The following is a 19,334-nucleotide window of genomic DNA, read 5'->3' as shown; positions in this document are numbered from 1 at the left end:
TAGTGAATTGAAGCGTTGATGTGAACTCGGCCCATACAGGATTACATGTAGGTTGCCAAATAAATATGCTGCTTACTCACGAGTGTCATTATCTCGAAACCTCATTGACCTCAAGCAGTCAATATCCATATTTAGATGACTCTTGGCTTACAGACCAGGCACTGCAGCTCATACTGCATGCATGCAGGCACCGAACCAGTAGTACTTCTGAGTCGTTGCTGCTCTCATTGTCTCAACGAGTACTGAGTCAGTGATCGTGAGTGTTCTTTTCTGGTCTCACGAGCTTGTACACGCGTCCCCCCCCCCGCGCGCGCGCACGCACGCACGCACACACGCACACACACACACACACACACACGCACACACACACACACACACACACACACACATACATGATTGTACATTGTATTATATAACCCAATACTAGTTCAAATTGCTGTCAATCTAACAATATGATTGTACATGTAGCTTCATTCTTCCAAGGAAAAGTGCAACGAGTATCTGCTGCATGTGAACTGGCAAACAGCCACCGACGCCCTATGTAGACCAGTGCCTCACTAGCGTCTTCCCTCCCTCCTGACGCACATGTTATCTCTCATTCTGCTTCTCTCCCGACCATCTACCAATTGTCCACGTTTTTCACTATTATTCCGATGATTCGCCCTCCCTCCTCATGACACGCTCAGTGAGTGCACACACAGCCCAACTCACGCACACAACTTCTCACAAGTGCGCTCCTGTTTTCCAGACAAATATGGTGATACCCATTGATTTAGGATCTTTTAGCCATCGACGTACATGTACACGTAACTACGGTACCTTCTGCAACTCCATCATGTCTCCAGATTGAAGTGTCACACGCTGGGTTGTCATCACCTGACACCTGTATCTTCTGTAGTGTTAGCCCATTGACCACTGGGCGTCATTTCTCGCTCAGACCCGTCATGGAAATGACCGAGAAAGTCAGATATGGCAGCACTGCAGACATTACGTCGAGTGCTATGACTGGGAGGGTCGCCTGGAATGGAAAATTTCATGCCGAGCAAGGCCCATGGGGTACTTGTCTAGTTAGTAACCAGGGCGTGCAACCCCGGTAAATAATATGGTAAAGCGACTGCATGCGCTTGCATTATGTTCTGTTTGTACCAGACCTTAGCCTTACTAGTAGTTAACGCCGCTTGCGCAAGTCAAACGCGAAGGGGGAACCAGGTCACCATCACATCACAACGAAACCCAGGCCAGGGCAGGGGAGCTGGAGGTAGTGCTTTGACATCCCAGAAGGGACAGATTCAAAATTGGGTCCAGGGAAAGGAGACGTACCTCCTCAACCCAGTCTTGTGAAAGTGCCAAGTGGGGTGTGTACCATAGTGCCTTAGTGAATAGTGGACCACCAGCACCACCACAGCCACCACCGGCCGGACTGCACCAGTCCTAGTCCTACCCTGGCCTGGGCGATATGAGTCTATGACTGGTCACTATGACTAGTATGAGTGTGAGCATGATGAGAGACAATCTGGCTGTACCTACAGTATTTACATGTACATGTATGTCCGTGACTAGACTGTCTGTCTACGATCCGAGTGTAGTCTAGACGCTCCGCCCACTGTCGCCCCCCCCCCCAAAAATTAGGCTCGGCGAAGATGGACGACAGCGCCACAGAAAATGGCTCGCAGCGCAAGCAAACTTCACTCTTGATATTGAAGCGTAAACGAAAGGAGAGAGGAGAGAGAGAGTGAGTGGAAGACTACCGATGGCGATTCTAGCGGCAATGTCCTTTCACGACGCCAAGAATCGCCTGCTCGAGGTACATGTCATGTATATGTAGAGGCATCATGGCCGCCATCATGGTTGCCATCAGGGAGTCGTAAAAGCCCGGGAGAGGACACGGGATGCGCGCACGCGGACGATGTTTGCCTCGGCCAGAAAGTGAAGCACGGTAGGCCGGCGCGGCCGGATCTGCACGATCCACGGCGCTGTGCTCGTCTTCGGGGCAGGGAGTCCTAAAATACCAATATTTTACAACTCGTTGTTGACACCATTATCCGAAACTGGTGGCGAAGGAAGCATAAACATGATTGTGTGTCTGTCTGTCAGACTCAGTACACATGGTACAGGGGGTGGGGAGTTGAGTGTGTGTGTGGGGGGAGGCGTGTGTATGTGCACATGTGCTTGTACTTTTCTGTGTGTTTGTACAGTGTTTGTGTGTGTGTGTGCGCGCACGCGTGCGTGTGCATTTTTGTGCACAATTCCGTTATGAAGTACAAATGATAGGTTTACCTTTTGTACACTCGCCAAGACTTCGGTTAGATTCACTGAGAACCTTTCTGGCCAACCTGGAGGCTGAGCCTTCCGTTTCCTAAACGGCTAAAGTCACCGCGTACTCAGTATACGAGTAGAAAAGTGTAGAAAATTTTAACAAGATCTACATAATAAATAACGACCTGCAACCATGTACAATGTAGATAGATAGGGAACACACATTGATTGTTTTTAAAAGAATCCAGGCAATATCATGAATCATGGAACGAGTGCGTAATAATGCTCTATGTTGCGTTTTGACGATGCTGAAGGAAGGGAGCCTTTGCGATTCACTCACAACACACGCACAGAAGTCCACTCGACTGCAATTTCAGTGCAATTTCTGACACAAATTCATAAATCCACGAGTACGAGGAAGCTCAGCGGATCTCAACACGAACGTTCGCCCATCACCTGCAATGGAATATGGGCTGTATGATACGACCAGCGGCTAACACGGGAAGTGGCGTCATTTTCCACAAATCTCGTTTCATTCACAACCATTTGACTGCAATTCAGTGCAATTTCTGCCACAAATTCAACTCCACGAGTACGAGGAAACTCAGCGGATCTCAACACGAACGTTCGCCCATCACCTGCAATGGAATATGGGCTGTATGATACGACCAGCGGCTAACACGGGAAGTGGCGTCATTTTCCACAAATCTCGTTTCATTCACAACCATTTGACTGCAATTCAGTGCAATTTCTGCCACAAATTCAACTCCACGAGTACGAGGAAACTCAGCGGATCTCAACACGAACGTTCGCCCATCACCTGCAATGGAATATGGGCTGTATGATACGACCAGCGGCTAACACGGGAAGTGGCGTCATTTTCCACAAATCTCATTTCGTTCACCCCAACTCAAATAAAATTGAAGTACAATTAGGGATTTATCTTGCATTTCCATCGCCTCAGAATAAATTAACTTCGATAAACTGAGAGAGAATGAGTGAGGCAGCTGGAAGAATTGAGGATGAAAATAGAGATCAGAAGACTCGACGGAGCAATCGTCTCCGTGCTCTAAGAGAAATCGGAGAATGTCCCAATTAGTATTTCAAGAAGACATCACAATTTTCGAAAATAATAATTTCCTTGCCTCGCAACACCGTTCCCTGGCAGCGTTCCCCGGCAGCGCGAGGCAAAGATGTTTTCTGGGAATGTGTGCCGTGTCCTCTCCCGGGCTTTTACGACTCCCTGGTTGCCATCATGGCCGCCATCATGGTTGCCATCATGGTTGCCATTGTATTACGAGCGAGCCTAGGCTTGGGTGCTCCGTGCGTTTCCTGAGTTCTGAAATGGCGACAACAGTGAACAGGCAGGAGATGTTTCTTGTGCAAGAGTCATGTCGGGGAGTTTGGAAGAGTTTCTTGTTCGAAGTACCCGTCTTTTGTGCTCTTTTACTACACAAAAGCCTAAAATTAGGCTTTCGCATGACAAGCGAAGACTGACTCCGACGAAGAGGTATTTCGGGGTTATGAACCACCCTGGCCTAGGCGCGTTGTACGTGATCGTGAGCTGAGCATAGCAGATCGAGCTTCTGATGTCACTACAGTGAGTCTACACTTGCACTTGTCATAAGACGATAAGTCAGTTCCGCTCTCACGTCAACTGAGCTGAAGTGAAGACTGTAGATATCTACACAATGCATTGTAACTCTGACACTATTTTTGTACGTGTGAAGCGGATGTGCTATGGCCCAGTGCAGTATGGGCCATGGGCATGGGGTGTGCCCCAGCGCTAGCGCTAGCTAGCGAGTGCATGCAGTGCTTCTAAAATCTAAACCCCTGTTGTATGTACATGAATGTTTTGTTGGACTGGTAGTACATACAATGGACTGGTGGCGGTGCTACGACAACTCGACAGACTCACTGTCACTTTGTCAATGCATGCAGGGTTCATTCGTAAGGGGAAGAGAGAGAAAGCTATCCGAGCAGAGGAGAACTTTGTCTGCAAATAATGTGCTGTTTGCTAAGTAGACTGTAGACGGTTATTTTGACCGAGGCGGAACGCGATCTTCCTGCTCGGGACCTGGCCGAGTTGGCGCAGCGAGCTACAGTAAGCTGCTGGTCGCGACAGGCATCGAGAATATCTCTCGAGTAGAATTTTATTCTGCCTCGCGGTCGGATCTGTGATTGAAGCACACAGGACGTCGCCATGTTTACTTCGATAGTCCAGCTCGCCGCCCTAGTGTGTTCGCTACTAGCGTTGATGACCAGCACGGTAACGGCACGACCCAAGCGTAAGTTCTGCTCCTTCGTTTGCTGATATTAGGAGGAAATACTTGTATGAACGTTTTTACGTGTGTGTCTGTGCATTTTGATTATTGAGACACTGTCGACATGTCTGAACATTTTACGTTGACCGATTGCGATCACAGTATCGAACAACTCGACAAGGAATGTTTCTAACGGCACCGTGTCAGTCGGGTGTGGCATTTCGATTTTTCTGTGTAGCACAACAGTAGTCGTCGTTAGTTTTCTAGATGCCACTGTCATGCTCGGCGTGTGCAATGACTGTCCAGAGAACCGTTCACCAACCACTTACAACTACTTACTTTCTTGTACGTTCTCACCGCACCGATGTTACGTCCCTCGCGGTGTCTGACAAATGCACTGCTGTCTTTTGTGGCTATGCTACGCTACCGAGACACTGCTATCTGCATCTGGTGTTTCCGTTGAGGTGTCGTCACACTAACTACTTTAGGCTATCAGTATCACAGCTTCTACTCGAGTCGAGGACTTTCTTACTTCTGTTTTCCTCGTATTGACTGTGTGTTACGAGTGCTCATAGATAACTTTATACATGTAATGGTGTACCGCTGTGCACGCCTCATCATGTTTTATTCAGGCCACTGGATTAGTATTACTGCTCGTGATTGTGAACAAACTCATTACATTATTCAAGCGAAGAGGCTGGCAACCAATGAACTCAGCAGTAACCATGGTAACGTTACTGCAGCTCTGTGCATACACATCCATGTCTATTCGTAGAATGTGATGACAGAAAGGCTCCCTCCCCCCCCCCCCCCCACACGTTCTCCACTTTCATATCGGCACCAAAATCTCACTCTTGAACGCCAACAGAGTGTCGCTCATGCTCGAACACGACGTTCAAATGCCATTCACGACGGGGAAAAACGCCATGGAAAAAACGCCGGGCGGAACCTCTCTTATAGCTAGCCACGTCCATCGGTTTTTTCCCCTATATGGACTGTCTTGCACAGCATCGTATTACCTTCCACGGCTGTGGTACAAGTAGTCCACTTTATCCAGCACACCACTTCTCTCTCTCTCTCTCTCTCTCTCTCTCTCTCTCTCTTTCTCTCTCTTTCTCTCTTTCTCTCTCTCTCTCTCTCTCTCTCTCTCTCTCTCTCTCTCTCTCTCTCTCTCTCTCTCTCTCTCTCTCTCTCTCTCTCTCTCTCTCTCTCTCTCTCTCTCGCTCTCGCTCTCGCTCTCGCTCTCTCTCTCTCTCTCTCTCTCTCTCTCTCTCTCTCTCTCTCTCTCTCTCAGACGACGTTACCATCGCATACCATGATTGGTAGATGTTAACTCCCTTCAAACAGCTGATTTGGTCATGAAGGGTCTCATCGATAAAGGTTGAATGTGTGGCTAGAAAATGATGGTACTCAATATCGCCCTGTTGCATTAAAGCGGAAGTAAAGCCTAAAATCGAATTTTCACCAGGGGTACTGAGTCAAATGGTCTTGGTCCGAGGAAGCTGAGACGCTCCCTTCCGGGAAGGGTCCTATATTCCCAATCGAACTCGCCACTTCCACCGGAACTGGGAGACTGCGCCCTACTAGATGGGGATTTGTATGCAAAATGTCACTAAAAGCGCCATTTCGTTCTTATAAAAGCATGGATGACCGCGACTCAAGCCCATATGTTGTAGTCTTTTGCACGCTGAGTCGACTAGTTTTGGTCCGAGAAGGCTGCGATGCAGTGTTCGGCCCTTATTCCCAATCGAGCATGGTTGAATAGGTGGTCACGTGCTCATGCGTACACCAGTCACCTGGTCACCGTGCCAGGCTTGCCTGCAGGGTACAACTTACAGCCTGTTTGGGCGCGTTCCTGTCACTCGAGTTGAACCGGGCCTTGGTGTGAAACTGGCGAAAAGTATTTTAGGCTTTACGTCCTCTTTAAAGAAGGGTCATTTCCTCTATTGCCAGATCGGTCTGTTCAGGATTCGAACCACGTTCCTACACTGCATTTGAACGTGTCTGCGTAGAAATGGCATCTATACCTCTCTTGACAGACTACTGTGTATTCTATGCGGCACTATTGGATAGTCACTGAGCTCAAGTTCCAGGTTCTATGTGAAAGTAAAGTTCGTACATCCATGTTACCACTGGCTGCACAATTGTGTTTGGAAACACAGTCACTTACTGACTTAGGGAATTTTGCCCGTGCCAAGTCACTACCGTGTCTTATAGATACCTGGGGGTCACAGTAGTATGATAAATTGGTAATGTGCCAACGCATGCTCTATCAACACAGATCAGGTGGGTCAGCGCATGCACACTCTGCTGCAGTGCAGGGTTTACTACCGTGACATTCCTTGACTGGGCTGTCTTGACATGCCGCTACGAGGTGCAGAAATAAATAAATGAATAGATCTGGTTTTCAATTTTTTCCCTGGTTTTGAAAGGTTCTTCAACCTTTGTTGATCACGCAGTGTGTGTTGTGCTCTAGGAACTCAGATAGATGCGATTGAAGTGTGTGATTTTGGTATATCGAAATTTTGTGTTGTTGGGACTTCTAGTCAAGCGTACGTTTTGCGCTTTGTGTCCTTTCATGCAGGCCGGCTAGACACCTATATCAGCCACTACGAGGAGCTCAATTACAACACGGAACCGCTGGCACAGGAGCATGCCAGAGTAAAGCGTGAGACAAAGGGCTACAACCGCTTCTTCGGTGACCCACTGGAGGTGTCGTTTTCGTCGCATGGCAAGTACGTGCTGCCGTAGTCGTCGGGGGAAAGCAGGGGTGTCTTGAGTTCGGATGATACTGTTCACCCAGTGCATGCTTGTTGCCAGTGAACACTATGTGTACCAGTGGGCAGGCCTGTTTGCTGCTGATTGAAAGAAACAGCATCGTATGTACAGCATTGAACAAAACAGTGAAAGAACCTGTGTTTAGCGAACACTGTGACCCGGGGTGCACAGAAATTCAGAAATCCAGTGTTTATGGACAGGTGGTCTTTCAACACAGGTGCACAGCCGAACATGTCTACCCAGGAGTATGTTGCCGGGGGTGGCCTGAGATGGCCGGCCTCATAACATAGGTGTTCTCTTAGTGCAGTGGTCTTCTAGTGAGGTCTCTTACGTCTTAGCGCAGTGGTCACAGATGTTTGAAGATACAGGTTTGGCGCGTGTGTCGATTTATCTTTGTGTGTAGGAAAAAATGTTTTCTTGTTGTGTAATTGTCGCAATCATCTTTCCAAGTCAGCATGAGTCTCTCTTTTATGGTTGTGTTCTTTTGCTGCGATGCTGACATCATCCTCTGCAGGTATTTCAGACTTAAGCTGAACCCTCACCATCATGTGTTCCACCCGGATGCAAAATTCATTGATGGTAATGGCAAACCATTTCCCTATGACCACTCAGAGTTCTACTCCGGAAAGGTAATCGGCGACGACCTGTCATCGGTGGCTGGAACAGTTGCGAATGGCAAGTTCCATGGCGTGATTCAAACCAAGGAGGATCGGTTTCACATTGAGCCGTCACGCCGCTACTTTGACAACCCGGAGTTTCACTCCATCGTGTACAAGGCGAGTGATGTTGAATTTTCCGGTGACAGTTGCGGTGCCTCGCATGAGCTGCGCCACTGGATGGAGAACATGCAGAACTCCGGTGAACGTCAGCTGAACGCTAGTTATGCTAAACAAGCTAAGGAACAGGAGGAGCACCACCACCGTCAGCGCAGAGCACCAAACTCAGAATACGTTGAATGCCGCATCAAGATTGCTGGTGACCACTTGTTCTCGCAGCAGGTTGCCAAAGAAGAAGGTGAGGAGAGATCTTCAGGAACTAACTTTCGTGTGTGTGCTGATACCCTTGTAGCCAGGGGGGGGGACATGATCTCTCTTTGGCCGAGCACAGTCAGTGCCCATACATCTATACTACAAGTACATGTACTGTAATAGACATTGAACTGATCCGCTGAGACGTCAATCGGCCACGAGGCGTTGGCCTTGCAGCCGCGAGAACTGCTGGTCCGTTTTTACGCGGCGTGTACATGAACTACACGTGCACAGTGCGTGTACATGAACTACACGTGCACAGTGCGTGTACACGCTAAACGCAGTAAAGGTGCCGGCCCCGGTCATCCCATCGGATCTTAATGTCCACGGCAGTAGTTAGAAATAAGCGTGTGCAATCACGTTGTGACGTATGTCCAACTGGTACTTCATATAGTAGACAATGTGTACGTGCACTGTACATGATCTCATCAAACACATCGCAATCTTCAGTCACTTTGGCCGCGCTGGGGACATGACTCGTCATGCCGCATTTATAGGGCTTGAAAGTGCTACGTCACAGCATAGCAACAATTTCAAAAATTCAAAAACTGGATCCACTTGGATCCAGTTTTTGTATGGATCCAAGCACATTTCAAGCGGTCTTACCCACAGCATGGTGATGTAGCCAGTGAAACTGACTGATTTGGCTACTGGGGGCGGGGTTACAACTGGTGGCGAAATAAAAGTCACACCTGCATGCGACATGAGTGGGTTGCTATGCACCCACATACTTAGGCAATAGCAAAGTCACACCTTAGTGGATCCGAAAATAGAAATCTGATGTCAACTTACTACTCCCTGGCCGTTTTGACGTCATCACTTTCAAGCCCTATTGCATGGCTCGCTTAGCCTCTACAGCGGCTATGGAAGTCACATCGTGGTATTTAGTGGCAAGCCAATGCTTTTGAAGTGGTCACACCGCGCAAAACCCAAGAAACCCTACCATGTTGAACTGGAGTCGGCAAAATACTAAACCTTTGGGGCCGATAATCCATCCAAAGCCCTGAAAACACCAGCTGTAAGATGCACTCCCCGCCGCCCCCCCCCCCCCCCGAGAATACATTTACACCCCAAAGATGCAAAAATTATACAAAACATGAACAAACATGATGTTGAAAAGCCTACTTCTTGTGATGCCACTTCAAATACTGACAGAATTGCACAGCCTCTGTCGTGTCTTTGCCGTATTTGTGTATAAGCGGGAAAGATGGATGGTACAGGACTGGCCTAAGAAATAGTTATGTTGTTGTCTTCCCACTCTCCATCTGAATCTCAGGTATTGACTTGGCAACCGATAAGACCGGAGTTCGATCAGCCGTGGCACGTGTGCTCGGTCGCTACGTCATGAACGTCAATCTGATCTACACAACAACGAACTTCATCAAGAGCTCGGACGGGAACGAGGGCATTACCTTTGCCATCAGGACAGTCCAGGTGTATGTGCTTTCCAGTGAGACTTCGAACAGTCTTGGGTCCGGCTTGTCTGCCCAGCTGGTTGGCGTTGACCGATTCCTGGATTTGTGGTCACAGGTATGGATCATCGGCGTAAACAACACTTTATCATCCTGCACTTCCAGGATAAGACTTGTAGATTAGCGGAGGGATACTTGCGTCTGACCTGGGGGGGGGGGCGGGGAGTCATGGTGGTTTGCTGTGCAGTGGGAATTGCATGCGAAACGTTTCCGAATATTGTGAGCAGGCGTGGATTATTGCTTTTCTCGCTTTGAATCCGTGTCTGTGACCACCCATCTTGAAGTCAGCATGCAACGGTCCAGTTTGTCAAAATGGAATGAATGTACCGGGGATAATGGTCACACGTCGATTTTGCCCCAATTATTTTCGTGAAGAAACATGCATGACCTTGACCTTGGAAACTAGTAGTAGTAGTAGTAGTAGTAGTAGTAGTAGTAGTAGTAGTAGTAGTAGTAGTAGTAGTAGTAGTAGTAGTAGTAGTAGTAGTAGTAGTAGATTTTATTATTTTACTAGGGGAGTCCCAACAGGCGTTGCATTTTTACTGGGAACCCTAATGATAGCTTGCATAGACCTCGGTCCTACCGGTAGGACCTACCGGTAGGACCATCATACACAGACATGCTGCATGGCCTCTGTTCTAACATTGACCTAAAACTTGACCCTAAACTGTTGCTAAGGGGCTAATGAAGGAGTCCACAAATTTTAGACGTGATCGCACAAGGCATACTACGAAATTCCATGGTAACAACCTATTGTAACCATGGATACGGAGTATGGTATTATGCATTCCACGGCCTTGGCAAGCTGATAAAAACATTAGGACCTCACCACAATTGATGTGCCATGGTCAAAATTCACTTTGGACAGAGTTGCTAGCGCACCGACAGGATTATGTGCGGCCATTTTGACTATCGATAAAATTGCGCATACGCAATGCACTGGACATAATCTTGCATTTTGCGCCATTACTTTGCCTGACAAAGACCTCATCTCAACAATTGTTTCAAAAAATTTCTCAACCAAAAGCACTTTTGCAGCTCGATTTCTTGGGTCCTACCGGTAGGACCCGTGGTCCTACCGGTAGGACGGTATGCAAGCTATCACTAAACTAACGTTCCAGTATATGGAGAGTGCACTTGTACACACAGTCCATATATCATAGGCTACTGCTACTACCAGTACTAGGCCACTAGGCCCTGTATGTAGACCTCATAGAAGCGGGCTTGGTATGCACCACCAGCCCAGTGGTTCTGCTTCGAGTGATCATCGGCGGATAGTGGGAAAACCTGTGCAAATCAAATCTGCTATGGTGTGTGTTGTCTAAAATAGTATGTGCGATCCACATATGGGCGCTCTCTTTCCGTACATACTGAGTTCTGTTAAAGGGGAAGTGCTCAGATGAAAGACAATTTGATATCGGTTCCGATGGTATATCTCTCGCCACCGTACGATATTGCGAACTTGCCATATCGCCGATTTTCTGATTGCGTTTCCATGACGACTACAGGTGATGACGCACATTCTGCTTAGCTCCGTGAGAGAGAAGGTCGATCACTGCAGAATTGTGTCATTTCCAGTTGTCTTATAGTATTCACGAAGTGAAAGAAGCGCTGTGTTTAATGCTGTTAGTGCCGTGAACTGTTTATTAGTAGTCCTCTCCGTTGTGTACTGCTACTACTGGGACGTGACACCGACAGGGGAAAGCTGGGGTGCGGAGACGTTAGCTGGCAATCGAAAATTGTGACGAACCAAGTGCTGAAATCTTGGTTGGGACAAATCAAACGTTCAGCATTTACCGCATTCAAGGACCATGCCGCTTTCTCTTTCCACTTCCTTGAAGATGGATGCGTTGCCTGCTGGAGACTCTCCTAGCTCTCGTAACATCTTCTGAAGCCAGGTGAGACGACGAGTAGCGGAGATTAGCGAACAGATGATGTTCATTGTTTTCTGGTCAATCCCTTTAAAAAAGCCTACTTTAGGACCTGTCTGTTTCACATGTGCATGTAGTTGCTTCTTGCTTTCTTTCTGTCCTCCTGTTTCATTCCAGCGAAATCTGACTGACTTCTGCCTTGCATACCTGTTCACCAATCGTGATTTTGATAATGGTGTGCTTGGCTTGGCCTGGGTCGGTTCCGCGGGTAATTCAGCAGGAGGTTAGTAGTGGGCCTGGCATTTCTGGGCGCTGATATACATGTAATAGAGTGTTTTCGCATCTTCGCTATGTGACTAAATTTGTGTGGAAAGTGATCATGGCATGTGGACAGTGGAATGATCTATAAATGCAGGGGCAGAGTGGAGTTGAAACCAACATGACCATCCCATGTGGTCATATGAGTAGCCGGATTTTTACCCTAAAATGGGGTAATATCAATAATACCCCATGCACATAATAATGCACGTGCGGGGCATGTGCCTAGTTACTGGATAAACAGATGGTGTTCATTGTTTTCTGGTGAATCCGAACAGTACACATCAAGTACCGACAATACCAGGGTTGTACCAAGGTTGAAATTGAAGAGGAGGCAGGGAAATTTTGTGCATGGTTGTGTGTTGGAAATCTGCAAGGGTGTTGATAAGTCGCACCATGCATTGTATTTGGGCACTTTGAAAGGGGTGCATTGCCACACTATGTTGCCTAAATATATACCCTCCAGGACCTAGGAAAGGCTGTGCATGCCATTTGCCAGAGATAGTATTTCAAGCCTTATCTACTGGTATTGTGCAGACCTGGTCCGCAGTAGTGTGTAGAATTTCACTCAATGTTCGGCATGAATTGCTAAAGTGCATTCAATGTTCTGCATGAATTGTTCATACATTCAGTGTTCTGCATGAATCGTTAAAATGTATTCAATATTCGGCATGAATTGTTCATGGCTGCAGGTGTTTGTGACAAGTACCAGCGCTACAGCGATGGCTTCATGAAGACTCTGAACACTGGTATCGTCACCACACTCAACTTTGGCAAGCAGGTGGCACGCGAGGTCTCCTATCTGACCTTTGCTCATGAGCTTGGGCATAACATGGGATCCAACGTAAGCTGACCAAGTCTAGTGTATCTATGCTATATGATTACGGAAACCTGGCTAGTATAATTACATGAGGAAGGACCGAAATGTTACGAGTTATGACTAACGGTCCACCAAGCTGCAAGGTAACGAGATGATATACAGTCAGATAGTGCGACGATAGGCACTAAGCTGACATGGGTACTGAGACATTCAACAACCTTAGACCTAGCTTCAATACATCTACAAAGCGCAAATCAACAACCTTCCAACTAAAAGGCTCGGGTGCCATAGCCAGCAATCGCATGTCATCACGTACATTCAAAATCAACATAATTTTGCGAATCGACATTTTTTCAGGATCACTTTTCAACGAGGACGAAGCAAAGTCGGCCGAACGAAGCCTAGAGGAAGAAAATCACCCTCTCCACTTCACCATCACGATACTGACATAGATACGAGATGAAACAACTAAAAAATCCACAAGAAAACTGTACGGCCATCATCGCGCTGACTTTGGTCTGACTTTGGTCTGAGAATTTCTATCACGATCAAAAATGTACGAGGAGCACCCAAAAATAAGCAACAGACGTACCTTTATCGCTCTCTACTCCTTTTTCAAGGCACAAAAGTCGACTCTCCACTTTCAAACCAGGAACTAGACATACCAGTGGTCCTTTTCAGCTGCTCCACGAGCGCAGGAAATGTTCACCAAGGGGCGCAGAGCAGCATCCATTCCAGAAAAAGAGCTAAAATACGAGTGAGACTGCATGACTGAGTACATGAGTACAGGTATGAGTACATGCAGAAAATAGTCAATTTCAGCGTTTCTGCTCCAAACAGCAACTAGCTTCGACTAGAAACAAAGATTACACCAAAGGATCAAACAACAACCATTTTCTGAAGTTTTTTTGCAGATGGCTTCCTTGTGCTTGGCCCAGCATGCCAAAAATCACACCTCGGTGGAGTACAAAAATTACAACTCTCAGATGTCCTCGATTGCTGGCCATGGGAAAGTTCCAAGGAGGGGAAGGGAATTGTTATTGTCCGTAACTTTTCCATCATCTTTACATCAACATGGAGTTTAGTACTAGGGATACATGTATTGATTTTTTGATTTGTCACAATACGTCTTTGCTCAACTTCCCCTCTTTATGTATTTTGCATACCTTTGAGCCTCCCAAGTTAGTTAGGTGATCTGTTTCTTTGTGTTGTCGAGTTGTTGTTAGAGCGGTTTGTCCAATGGTCTTACTAGTCATCATCCTGTAGCATTCGGCATTCTTTGTTGCCGTAGCACACAGCTTGTGCCCATCTTCGTTGCGCAAAGCAAAGGCAAAGGGTTAAGTAACGTTACTTCCCGGGCAACTGGCAGAGCGGCTCATAGTCGTGCGAGATGAGGAAGCTAGCAAAACGTGCAGAATCAGCAAGCAACACGTAGAGATACGGAATGTGACTGCTAGCAGCGGCTCGTAATTTGAGCCGTTTAACAACTCTATAAGTGTGCAAGTAATAACGAACAGAGATAAGCAATGTTTGTTGCATGCATAACAAGGAAATATGAATGAACCACAATGCATCATATCAAAACTAGGAAGACCAATGGCCGGATGTCACACGTATAGTAATCACACTCGCACTTTTTCTTTTCTTTTTCATTATTATTTGCCATGGCGACCCCCGTACGTCCACATAACTGGCAAGGCAGGGCTGGGCCATTTCCTATTCTTTAACCCTGTATGTACCAGCCATCTAATGTATGTAAAGGGCTATCGTAGCCAAAGAAGCAAAAAAAAAAAAAAAAAAGTTATCACACTCGCATGTCTTGATGACAAAAAAAAGACCCAGAGATGCCATGTGAATTGTCGAGGTTCGACTTTGACTGTGTATGTATGTATGTATGTATGTGTGTGTGTGTTGTGCGTGTGTGCGTGCGTGTGTGTGTTGTGCGTTCGTGTACTCTACCGCTGCTGATGCCCGGCGGTGGCGGCCATAGCACGATCCCAGCACGGCGACGTGCTCACCAGGCGGCAGTGCCGGCAACTACATCATGTACGCCCATGCCACCAGCGGCTCGGAGCCCAACAACCGCATGTTCTCGCCGTGTTCTCGCGACCAAATTGGCGGCGTCCTTCAAGCCAAGGCTCTGCGCACGGACTCATGCTTTGAATGTAGGCATTTTTGCTGTTTTTGTTTTTTTTGCTGTCAACATGTGAAATTTGCTGGCAGACAGGCAGTGCATGAAACCGGACCGGCTGCTATGCTCCTGTTGTACAGCACTCATTGACTGGCCCTATGCATGTACAAGCATTACAATTACAAGAAAAGATCGGAGTAAACTTTAAGTGCATGCATCACGCTACATGCCTGATTTTATGCTGCAGAACTTGGCCATGATAGTGCATTTGATTGGGCCCCAATGCATGGCGTATTCACGGTACACCGTTTTATGCCAACTCAGTCAGCATGTAACCACCATGGCAGATACAGTGTACATATATTGCATGTGCTGGGCTGTGGAAGCAGACATATCTGAGAGATGTATGTGGATGATGGGGAAATGTGATTGTGAGTGAGCCCAATAAAAATATGCCTTCTTTTGTAGCCTCTCCTGGCCAGGTTTTTCTAACCCGGGTCAATGCTTTGTTGATGATGCTGCTGCAGTGGTTTCCAATGGTCAGATTTGTGGCAATGGTGTAGTCGACGGCAATGAGACCTGCGACTGCGGCAACTCACAACAGTGCAAAGACAATCCACAGTGTTGTCAACCGACGGGATGCGTACTACAAACTGGCATGCAGTGCAGGTGAGGGGCAACGGCATACAGTGTTGTACACGTGGCTTAATACACTAGGGTCAACGGAATCCAACCAAGGTGTAGCATGCAACTGTACTCTGTGTGTGATGAAGACATGTTATTACTGGTCACTTGTGATTGCTCTATATGTGCTTAATAAGGTGGATAGACTGAACCTTAATGGGTGGACAGCCCAGACCGGGAAGGCTGGCTTACTTGGTCCCTCACACTGCCTACCTGTACAGGCAGAACGTTCAATATAAAACCTTGTGTGTGTGTATGTGTGTGTATGTGTGTGTGTATGTGTGCGTGTGTGCATGTACTTGTATGTCCTGTAGCCCGCAGCAAGGTCCATGCTGCACTAGCAGTTGCATGCTAGTCCAGCCCTCTGCCGGCGTAAATTGCACCGAGGAGAATGAATGCAGAACTGGACTTGGCAGATGCGAATATCCTTTCAAGCTGAAGTGTGAAGTGTTGCATGTACTCAGTAGCTGAGTTGTGCTTCCTCCACCAATGACTTATGTTCTAGCATGCTGATGTGTATACATGTCAGTACTAGTTGAACGCTTTGGATTGCGTGTACTCGGTATTAGTATGCCGGCATGCAACTGGTTTAACATTGTGACGTTTGTCAGACAAGCACTGCGTAGCATGGTGTTGTTCTTCACCCAGTTTTACATGAGGTCAACTCCCCAAATGAGGCTCTGTGCATAGTGTTCTACGTAGCACAAGTAGTACACCTGTATTTTTAGTGTCCATTAGGTGTCGTCATGTGCCTATTCCCACACAGTCACGTGTGGCAGGCTTGCCGTAAAGCCTGGTACTTGTATTCCGGGTCACTACTTTCTGTGTGTACAATACTGCAACAGATCCACGAAGGAAACCATTGCCCCTCTCCCCCGGGCCCTCCCCACCCCACCACTCTCTCTCTCTCTCTCTCTCTCTCTCTCTCTCTCTCTCTCTCTCTCTCTCTCTCTCTCTCTCTCTCTCTCTCAGCTGGCTATCTCTCTCTCTCTCTCTCTCTCTCTCTCTCTCTCTCTCTCTCTCTCTCTCTCTCTCTCTCTCAGCTGGCTCTATCTCTCTCTCTCTCTCTCTCTCTCTCTCTCTCTCTCTCTCTCTCTCTCTCTTCATTCTGGGGCACCAGTACGTCTCTGCTCCTGATCTTAGAGCAACGACAACGCTATAGTACGTTGAGTACCATACGGTGCATTGCAGAAGTTCTCCTTGACTAGACCGCCGCTGTCTCGGAGTGCACTGGAACTAAACCGGAATGCACTCTACCTCCAAACAGGCCGGATGGTACGTTCTGCAGTGAAGGCACGGCGACATGCTTGAACGGAGTAAGTCAGTCTAAGTGTTGCATCGGCATATTGACACGATGTACATTGTACACACACTGTGCACGATGCTGCTTGTTACCAAATTCAATGCGTGCTGTGTTGGACTGTTCCATTGTACTGTATGCATGCACTCTAATAATTATTATGTTTAAGGGGCGGTCATCCTACAAAATACAGCGCGAGTTTCCCGAACTGCGCAAGCGTTACTGGGGACAGTGGTTTTGGGCCCGTGGATTTTAGCTTGATGGCTGGTAAATGGCCCTAACATGTAGTTCAGTATGGGTGTGAACATGGCATGAAATGGCACATGGTTAAATCAGCCTTGAGAACCAGTATTTGTGGCCTAGCATGCGGGTAAAGTAAAAATCAACTGAATATTGGGGTGATGATTCATTGTGCTCCAAGCATGACTCCTTCATGGAACGACATAGCCCACAAGAGCCGGTGGTGCTTGTGTTCCTGACTACTGTCCATGCTGCTTGTACAGTCAGACCTCGCTTAACCGCACACATCCGTTTTCCACAAAAATATCCGGATAGGCGAGGGAACCGGATAACCAAACACCGGTTATGTTGGATGCATCACGTATGCTGTAAATCTGTAACCAGCTATGTTCCGAAGTTCCGGATGGCGAGGGATCCGGATAAAAGAGGACCGGATAAGCGATGTCTGACTGTATGTGTCGTAGAAGTAGGCTTTTCCACATCATGTTCTGCTGCTGTTCTTCTGTGTCCATGCTGTAGTTCTGCCGAGGCTCCCTGTGCCTAGGCTATCAAGGAATCAGCTGTTTCTGCTCCGACCCTGACAATCGCTGTCAAGTGTGCTGCAAGCTGAGCGCCAATGGCACGTGCACATCACTGCGGGCCGCCGGTAGAAACCTGACCGGTATTGTGACCTCTCAGCAGCCCGGCGCGCCCTGCGACGACTACGAGGGGTTCTGCGATTTCTTTGGCTTCTGCCGGCGCCTGGACGACCAGGGTCCAATCGCCAGGCTGCGCAACGCTCTCTTCTCCACCGAGACCATCAACAATGCAATCGAGTGGAGCAAGCAGAACTGGTGGGCTGTGGCTCTCGGCGTTGTCGGCCTGGTCCTCATCATGGTGGTCATTGTTCATTTCCTTTCCAAGAATACCAAGAAGACCGTCGAGGCAAAGCGCGAGGAAGCTCAGAAGTCTCGCAGCGGCGGCAGGGGCACAGAGCTCAACAACCGTCGATAAAACGGCTGTACGCTGAGGTCTTTGTCCCTGCAAAGAGTGTGCATAGCTGTGCACTGCGGCCGTTTCCACCGGACCTACGCATGCCTTTAGTTGAACAGCTTGGATAAGATGACAATTGGTTGTGTGTGTGTGTGTTTCTTCAATGTCTTTACTTTACTCTGAACGGTAGAAATAGACAACGATAACGGCGCTGACACCAACCGGACAAACACGCTTACACTGGAGTTGTTCATGCATGTTTCATCGGACACAGCCCCATTGTTTTACCTGCACGCCTGTTTTCTGCGCGGGATATAGATGCCTGCGGAATGACATATTTATCAGTAGTCACGCTGTAGTGGAGTCCCGGACCGTAGATGCTTCCTTGTTGTGCTGCCGCTATCAGCCCTGCCTAGCTACACATGTCCTGTTCGGTCCAGTCGGCATCAATCGGGGTGCTTTTGACCGAAATAGCTATAGTCCAATGCCATGAACAGGAAATGAAATTTTGTTTTCACATTTTTAGGCTAATATCTTCATTGATATGTATATTTGTATTTGTATTAAATTTTAGAAAAAAATTGAAACCCTGACGGACACACACGAAAAACAAGTATGTACGCTTCCTATCGTGTCATGCGATTGTCTTGACATTGATATTCTTTTTTCTCTTTCTGTGTTTAATGATGAGATGTACCACACATCAAAGACTAAATCGCCGGCGTCCTTTGATTTCCTTTTCATCCAAGACCTTTTCTTCTCATTTTGTGATATTTTTGTTTTTGTTTTAAAGGTTCGATGATATAGACACGTATTGAAGCTCCGTTGAACCGTGACTGATTCTGTGTGTTTGCCCAATCTATCCTGGGGATCACTGCGTCATATCATGTGCCACAGCAGTTCTGTCCGAATGGGATCATGGCCTGGCATACACAATGTCATGTACCGTATGCACTGTACATTGCTTGCATCCAGGCTTCCCTGATCAAGGGATTCAAAAAACGAGAGGCCATGGTGGGCCTGCATGCGGCGATCGCTAGCATGATAAATTTGATAATGTACTGAAGTCTGAACTCTTACAGTTGAAGTGAATATTCAACATCTCATCTCAGTTCTCTGATTGAGTACAGTCATGTTGCTCCATTCACTGCACACACTGGACTGCTAGTGCAGTGCAGTGCAGTACCGGTATGTACCACC

At 47.5% G+C, this 19,334-nt stretch overlaps 1 protein-coding gene across 1 annotated transcript; it reads left to right on the top strand.

The window, feature by feature from the left end:
• Window positions 1-4,136: 4,136 nt before the first annotated feature.
• LOC135814177 (disintegrin and metalloproteinase domain-containing protein 10-like) lies at window positions 4,137-18,958 on the top strand. Its single transcript, XM_065327258.1, has 11 exons — window positions 4,137-4,544; window positions 7,105-7,255; window positions 7,813-8,312; window positions 9,603-9,856; window positions 11,847-11,952; window positions 12,680-12,831; window positions 14,798-14,972; window positions 15,466-15,607; window positions 15,937-16,044; window positions 16,854-16,938; window positions 17,682-18,958. The coding sequence occupies exons 1-11, from the start codon at window positions 4,460-4,462 to the stop codon at window positions 18,153-18,155; spliced, it is 2,232 nt and encodes a 743-aa protein (XP_065183330.1). The 5' UTR covers window positions 4,137-4,459; the 3' UTR covers window positions 18,156-18,958.
• Window positions 18,959-19,334: the final 376 nt, after the last annotated feature.

The sequence above is a fragment of the Sycon ciliatum genome, chromosome 4 (genome assembly GCF_964019385.1).
Source record: "Sycon ciliatum chromosome 4, ocSycCili1.1, whole genome shotgun sequence".
Taxonomy (NCBI): Eukaryota; Metazoa; Porifera; class Calcarea; order Leucosolenida; family Sycettidae; genus Sycon; species Sycon ciliatum.
The sequence above is the reverse complement of the archived record's forward strand: the minus strand, read 5'-3'. Positions and strand labels throughout refer to the sequence as shown.